The 8,542-nt window shown below is 37.7% G+C and overlaps 1 protein-coding gene across 2 annotated transcripts in view; it reads right to left on the bottom strand.

Annotated features, from left to right (window-relative positions):
• Positions 1–1,009: 1,009 nt before the first annotated feature.
• Positions 1,010–8,542, bottom strand: part of LOC115209302 (GTPase HRas) — a 160,295-nt gene continuing 152,762 nt past the window's right edge. Inside the window, exons 8-9 of one of the 2 annotated variants that reach the window (XM_029777641.2) lie at positions 5,346–5,506; positions 1,010–1,534 (exon numbers count right to left, since the gene is read on the bottom strand). In XM_029777641.2, coding sequence (XP_029633501.1) covers positions 1,475–1,534; positions 5,346–5,506 — 221 coding nt within the window. In that variant the 3' untranslated portion in view covers positions 1,010–1,474. The remainder of the gene's footprint in view (positions 1,535–5,345; positions 5,507–8,542) is intronic. The other variant, XM_029777640.2, reaches the window with a different exon arrangement.

The raw sequence follows: 8,542 nt of genomic DNA, 5'->3' as shown, positions 1-8,542 counted from the left end.
ATTTGGGGATGTGGAATGGGGAGGCCAGTGACAAATGATGCTGCCTGTGGATCAAACCACAGCTGTTTAGCTGCCTAATAACACCCTAAAAAACATTAAAAGGTACAGTAGATAGTGATAGAGAGAACAGAAATTCTTCACATAAAATAATTTGTTCAAGTTGAACAAATGCAGCAGAAAATATCAAAGAGAAAAATGTCTCCTCTTTAAAGTAGGTTATTTAAGAGGTTTATAAATCCTTCTTTTCAAATATTTTTTTTTTTTTATTTATTCAGAATTTTTTTATAGCAAAGATGAAAAAAGGGGAAGGGGTTGCTTAGGAAAATAATTTATTAAATGAAAGCTATAAAAAAGCTGAACATGCAAATATATGTGAGAACATCTTAGGAAAGAAAAATACAGAAGTTTTTTTGTTTTTTTTTTCTATTTTGCACAATTTGGCCAGGAACATACGAATTTATAAGGGAGACATGTGCACGTACATAACTGTTTTTACACAGAAATACAACTTACTGATGAAAAAAAAAAAGAAAGAAAGAGTACAACATAGTCACATAAGAGACAGAAGATTCAACACAAGTTGGCCAGCAAGGAATAAATTAGAAATAAAGACAGGAGTAGAAGAAACTACAAACTGAGAGAGCAATAGTAAATGTGCATGTGTGTGTGTGTGTGTGTGTGTGATGTTAGACTGAAACCAAACAAATGCATGTTATATATAATGTCTGTTATATGCATTCTTGTTTACTGCTCTATTTATTGAAAAAGGAGAAAAATAAGAATCTGATGATAAAAACAATATAGCTTGACTTCATTCCTTCCCACAGTCATAATATATATATATATATATATATATATAATATATATATATATTCATATATATATATATATATTCATATATATATTATATATTCATATATATATTATATATTTATTCTTACACATATATGCATACATACATATATATATTCTTACACATATGCTTACATGTACATACATATATATAGACATACATACATGTATATATATATAATTATATACACGCACACACACACACACACACACACAAATAAGGACAAAATTTAAACCCTATAAAAACAAAAGAGCATTTGTGTACCTTTACAGGAAAAACAAATTAATAAGAATTGAATCAACAAAAAAATTATTTAAACCCAATGAAAATTAGGACAGCACTTGGTAATAAAAAAAAAAAAAAAGAAAAGATAATCACGGGTTTAATGAAATGACAGAATTGAAGGAGCTTAATTGCTAACCTAATTCAAAACAATTTGTAGAAGACATGACATGGGTGTTAACTACATTCTTCAAAATTGCAATGGGACATTGATCCATAGAGTACAAAAATAAGAAAGACCCCAAAATTTAAGTAAATTTCTCCATCAAGATAAAGAGGAAACAGTAAAGTTTGCCAAGTCAACTGTCACTGACTGAAATGTCTGGGAAAAAAAAAACCTCACAAAAGGACACAGGGAAATCGGCGTCGCTTCTTTTTGTTCTTGCCTTTCTTCTCTTTCTGAAAGATTAAAGAAGACAGAATTAGTTAAATAAATTACACCAATTTCTTAAATCGAAACAAATCTACAAATTTCTGGTAATTGTTTAAATGGAAATGAAAGGCATCAATGATCCTAATACAATTTAATGTGCGATGGTACTGCTGTGAGGGAGCTTTCAAATCAAAGGTGAACCCAAGAATTTTTAATATTTATAGATATACCCTTCCAACATCTTCACACACATACAACCTTTTCTTTGTTTCTTTCCAATTGATATATAGTCTGTAGAGAAGATTAAATAAGTGATTGTGTTAAATCAAAGCATTTTGCACTTTGGAACACTGAAACCAACCAAGTGTACTCTCATCCACAGACTTGTCAGGTTTAGCATTTCTAATTTTACAATGTGCTGTTTGGGATTTGTATACTAATTATTTAAATGAATTGCACATTATGATTGTAGCTTTTATAATTATTTTAAAATTAAATGAAAGATTGTAAGTGATGATGTGTCTTTACTTCTAAGAGTGAGCATCTATTTAATGAAGTACAACAATGGCAAAAGACTTGCTTGGAGAAGTTGAACGGTGTGTAAACAAATGAGGCTTAAAATGGGAAAAACTAATAAATGTAACAACAGATGAATTCTCAAGTCTTACTGGGACAAATAGAAAGCAACCAAAAGGAATCCAAAATCAGGTTAATGAAATTAATACTGAAGGGATCGTCTTTTTGCACTACTTCATACATCAAGAGCCCCAATGCAGAAAAACTTTGAAGCTTAATCATGGAGGAGACACAGTAACAGGTATTGTAAATTACATTAGAGAGCATGGCTTAAATCATAAGTAGTTTGTGAATATTTTGTAAGAACAGCAAGTAGAACAATGATGTCTCCTACAACACAAGTGTATGCTGGTTACATTTAGATCAAGATTGCAATTCATCATCATCATCATCGTCGTCGTTTAGCGTCCGTTTTCCATGCTAGCATGGGTTGGACGGTTCTACTGGGGTCTGTGAAGCCAGAAGGCTTCATCAGGCCCAGTCAAATCTGGCAGTGTTTCTACAGCTGGATGCCCTTCCTAACGCCAACCACTCCGTGAGTGTAGTGGGTGCTTTTTACGTGCCACCCGCACAGGTGCCAGACAGAGCTGGCAAACGGCCACGAACGGATGGTGCTTTTTATGTGCCACCGGCACAAGGGCCAGGCGAGGCTGGCAACGGACACGAAACGGGGCGGTGCTGGCAACGGTCGCGAAACGGAAGGTTCTCTTACATGCCACCGGCACTGGTAACACATCTGCAATTTCCATTGATCGATTTCCATTCTGATCCTCACTTGCCTCAACGGGTCTACACAAGTAGAGTTTCGACATGCCACCGGCACTGGTAACACATCTGCAATTTCCATTGATCGATTTCCATTCTGATCCTCACTTGCCTCAACGGGTCTTCACAAGTAGAGTTTCGACATGCCACTGGCACTGGTAACACATCTGCAATTTCCATTGATCGATTTCGATTCTGATCCTCACTTGCCTCAACAGGTCTTCACAAGTAGAGTTTTGTGTCCCAAGAAGGGAAGGATGCATACGTAGGCTGGCTCCATCCCAAGTAGAAGGCCACGGGTTATGGACTCACTTGTCCTGCCGGGTCTTCTCGCGCACAGCACACTTCCAGAGGACTCGGTCTCTAGTCATTTCCTCAGTGAGACCTAAAGTTCGAAGGTCGTGCTTCACCACCTCGTCCCAGGTTTTCCTGGGTCTGCCTCTTCCACAGGTTCCCTCAACCGCTAGGGTGTGGCACTTTTTCACACAACTATCTTCATCCATTCTCGCCAATTGACCATACCAGCGCAATCGTCTCTCTTGCACACCACAACTGATGCTTCTTAGGTTCAGCTTTTCTCTCAAGGTACTTACACTCTGTCGATTATGAACACTGACATTACACATCCATCGGAGCATACTGGCTTCATTTCTTGCGAGCTTACACATATCCTCAGCAGTCACGGCCCATGTTTCACTGCCATGTAGCATGGCTGTTCGTACACACGCATCATACAGTCTGCCTTTCACTCTGTGCGAGAGGCCTTTTGTCACCAGCAGAGGTAAGAGCTCTCTGAACTTTGCCCAAGCTATTCTTACTCTAGCAGTTACACTTTCAGCACACCTGCTCCCGCTACTGACTTGGTCACCTAGGTAACGGAAACTATCAACTATTTCTAGTTTTTCTCCCTGGAAAGTGACGGAAGTTGGTCTCAGAGCATTTTCAGTATTTATTGTTCCTGAGCATCTGCCACATACAAAAACCATCTTCCTAGTTAGCCTTCCTTTGACATTGCTGCACCTCTTATGTGTCCATAGCTTACACTTGGTGCATCTTATAGAGTTTCTACCTACATCTTTTCTACAGATCGAGCAGGGCCATCTACCTGAAGGCGTTTGTGATTTGTCTACCTTCCTACTGATTACGACTTTGGTTTTAGCTAGATTGACTCTGAGGCCCTTCGATTCTAATCCTTGTTTCCACACCTGAAACTTCTCCAGTTCTGATAGCGACTCAGCAATTAGAGCAAAGTCATCAGCATAGAGGAGCTCCCAAGGGCATCCTGTCTTGAATTCCTCCGTTATTGCCTGGAGGACTATGATAAATAGGAGGGGGCTGAGTACTGAGCCTTGGTGGACCCCTACCTCTACATGGAATTCTTCACTGTACTCGTTTCCAACCCTCACCCTACTAGCAGCGTCTCTATACATGGCCCGCACAGCTCTCACTAACCATTCATCTATCCCTAGTTTCCTCATTGCCCACCAGATAAGGGATCGGGGGACCCTGTCGAAGGCTTTCTCCATGTCAACAAAAGCCAGGTACAGGGGCTTATCTTTGGCTAGGTATTTCTCCTGCAGCTGCCTTACCAGGAATATAGCATCAGTAGTACTTTTCCCTGGCACAAACCTAAACTGCATCTCATCTAAACTAACTCTCTCTCTAATTAGTTGGGCTATGACCCTCTCCGTAACCTTCATCACCTGATCCAACAGCTTGATACCTCTGTAAATAAGGAATTTGAAAATTGATATAAAACATTTTTTTTAAAACTTTCTAAAACTGTATAATAAAAACTGGATATCAGATTTTGTATTTGCCGTCAAATTACTCACACATTTCAATGAATTTGATCACAAACTTGCAAGGGAAAAACACCTTAACATATGACATGTTTAAAAGCATAAAGGCATTTATGAACTAACTACATTTTCCTGAGAAAGGGAAAAGGGGCAATTTATTCATTTTAAAACTTTATAGTGAAAAAGTTAAGCAATTACAATTTCAAGTTAATGGATCATCATGCTGAATTGTCCCAAAATGTTACAAAGTGAACTAAGTTTGGTATCAACTCCACGTTTGTTGCTGATGAAACTACAGCCAAGCCTCAAACTGAACAAATTATCTTCAAAGTGATATGCAGCATTCTGATTTGTTTTTTAAAGTTAATTCTGATCATGAAATTTCATGTTGCTTTCAGTGAAGAAAAAATTCCAAACCTAAAGGATTTTGTTTAAAAATACCTTGTTTTCTTTGGTTTAACTAACACTTGTGAGCAAAAGTTTTTGATGATGAAACATAAGTCAAGATTAAGGACTATGACAATCACCAAGCATTTATCTCCTGTATAAACCATTACTACCTCTGATCTTAACCACTGCTTTAATAACAGTTTGTAACATAAACACAAAGACTGAAATTTTAAAGGGAAGGGGTTAGTTCATCATCAACCCCAGTAATTCTAAACAGTAATAAATCAGCCACAATAGTACTTACATATTTTCTTATTTCTCTAACTAGTGTATAAAATGCTTCATCAACACCTTGTCGTGTCTTGGCTGAGGTCTCAACATAAGGGATTCCATAACTTTCAGCCATTTGCTTTGCCTGCTTTGTGTCTACTGTTCGAGTAGAAAGATCCACTTTATTACCAACCACTGAAATAAAGGAAAGAATAAATTAAATGAAAGAATGCAATAAATATGCAACAGCAGAGCAACCAATTTTAATTCACAAACAGAATACATTGTTTTTTACATAAGTGTAAATAAATGGTTTAATCAAGATAAAGTGACTGAATATTCTATGAATGTGTAATTCTCAGGCAGAATCAGTAGGAAACAAAATGTGGCAAGTCTGGACTTTTGGAATTACAAATGCAATCCATCCAGTGGGCTTCCACAAAGTTTCTGTGAACCCAGTTTCACTCACAAGGCTTATGCTGACCAAAGCTTATGGAAAATGCACTTGCCAATGTTGCCAAATTGGGTTGCTATGAATACAGAGTAAACTTCTAATCACTTCACCATGCCTCTATCCAGATGGGTATGCTTGTGCATGCAAACGCACAAACATAGTAAAGGTGCTTGGCCTAGTGGTTAAGGTGTTGAATTCACAATCTTTCCCACACCAGCAGTGCAATGTGGTCTTGAGCAAAATACTTGATTTCATGTTGCCTAGTCTATTCAACTGCAATTAGGTAACCCTGTGATTGGCATTCTGTTCTGGTGAAATGTTGATCTGCCCACCTAGCAAGCACGATGGCATCATTCAAAGTTACAATGTAAGGGAGCACATTGTGTTCAGCAGTGTATAACAACATCTGACAGTTTGGTTGATACAGTGGTGCTCTAGCATGGGTACAGTCAAATAACTGAAACAAATTAAAAGTATATATATATATATATATATATATATATATATATATATATATACACACACACTGCATGAGTTGTGCATGTACATGCACATTTAGTCCTGTGGTAAGTTTTTGGCAAACAAACTTCATGACTTGATTTTAATTTCCGAGTTGAATCTGCTTTATTTAACTCTGTTTTACACCTACTGCCAGGTACATAATTGGGGCGTTCGAGAAGTTGTTGCTTCCTGATTATCCTTACAGGAAAAAAAAAACAAACTATTTTTGCTCCCTAGCTAACGAAGGTGTGGTATTATAACCATTTCTATATAACCTAGCACAAGAATACACAGAGAAAAACTGTTAGCACACAAAGATCAAGTAATTCATTTTAATTTTATATGCCCAGGGATTACAATATAGCATGCACGACTGGTGTTTAATAATTTTCAGTCAGTCCATGAAACTATGTAAAAGTGAATAATAATAGTTATAATTATTTCTAAAACAGAATCAAGGCTGCAAACATATTCAATCACACTAGTTCCAATGTTTGACTGGTATTTTTTTTGACTCTGGAAGAATGAAAAGAAAAGGAAGCTTTGATGTGATTTGAACATAAATGAATACAAGGTATTTTGTCCACTACTACTCTTAATGATAATTTTCATCACTAGTACTTTACTATATGCTCCACCATACCAGAATGGAATTCTAAAAGAAAATTAAAAGGACAACATAAAGAAAAATCTAGAGAGAATATATGGATTTTTCTTTGATAAGATAATTCAATGAGAGCTGACTGGGCAAAAACTTTAGTTCATTCAGTTTTTAGAGTCATGCTCTCTTTAGGGAGAATCAAAATTATTGTAGAGCAAAACTAAAAATATTTTGTATTGAATGAATCCTAAATGTCTAGTACCATTGAATAATCATATTGCAGTGACCAGCTTTTGGTTAGTTTGATAGACATGCAGACCTTGTGGATAATGTTTATGCTGCATATGGACGACAAAGGGGGAATGAAGGCCAGCATTATTGGTGTAAATAACTTAAGTGGACATCAAATAGGATAGGTTTGTGCAAAAGTTGACTGAATCATGGTGACACTATCAGGTTTTATAAGGAAAAAAAACCCTATTAATTAAGTTCATCAACACGTTGTTGCAAGGAAGCTTTCTGTTAGAAAATTTCCACTTAAGTTACTTGTATGAAACTCTCTGCAATGGGTGTGAGGGATGACCTTTTTAACTGGTTGAAATCGTTCATTCTCAACCGAAAGGAGGTAGTCACAGTTCTAGGACAGCATTCTACACCATATGAGATGTCATCGGGTGTACCACAGGGATCTGTTCTTGGTCCCCTCTTGTTTGTGGCATACATTAATGACATAGATGCAAATTTAAAGAATGCCACAGTATTAAAATATGCAGACGACATCAAGCTGTACCTTGAAATCAAGAGGACAGATCCTGTTGTCTACAGCTCTTTCCTGCAATCAGACCTGGACACAATGCAGCAATGGATCACAGACTGGCAACTGAAACTGGCTGTGGACAAGTGTACCACCATGCATTTTGGGAGAAAAAACCCTGCGTCCACATACTCCCTCCACAACACTGATATCAAGAAATCCTTTTGCGAGCGTGACCTAGGCATCACTGTCAGCAGTGATTTGCGTTGGACAAAGCATATCTCTAAAATTGTCAAGAAGGCCGAGGGTGTCTTGGCATCACTCAGCAAGACTTTTGTTAGCCGCTCTCCAGCCATCTATTTAAAACTGTATACAGCTATGGTATGACCACACTTGGAATTCGCATCATCAGTTTGGAACCCCTATCTTGCTCAGAACATTCACCTCCTGGAATCTGTTCAGAGACGTGCAACCAAACGCATACCCTCCATCAGACACCTACCATATTCTGAGCGCCTTGTTTCCCTGGGCATGGATTCACTGAAGCTCCGGTGTCTGGCGACGGACTTGGTAAACGCCCACAAAGTTGTCAACCACCTCACCAATAACAACACTGAACACTTTTTGATCTCCATGTGTCTAACACACGTGGACATGCCTACAAAGTCAGAAAACAACACAGCTCCCATGACTTTCGGAAACATTTTTTCACGCTCAGAGTTGCTGAAGCGTGGAATAGACTGCCTGCGTCAGTTGTTGACTGCCATGACACTGCATCCTTTAAGGCCCTCATGCTTCCCGAAATCCGTCGAAACTACACCTGAGCACTGTACACAATGTTTATTATTATTATTATTATTACAGAACCTATAATACAACTGCTTTGCTAGAACATTCTTACACCAACAAAGTCAAGGGCAA

Source organism: Octopus sinensis, linkage group LG3 (genome assembly GCF_006345805.1).
Source record: "Octopus sinensis linkage group LG3, ASM634580v1, whole genome shotgun sequence".
Lineage (NCBI taxonomy): Eukaryota > Metazoa > Mollusca > Cephalopoda > Octopoda > Octopodidae > Octopus > Octopus sinensis.
The sequence above is the reverse complement of the archived record's forward strand: the minus strand, read 5'-3'. Positions and strand labels throughout refer to the sequence as shown.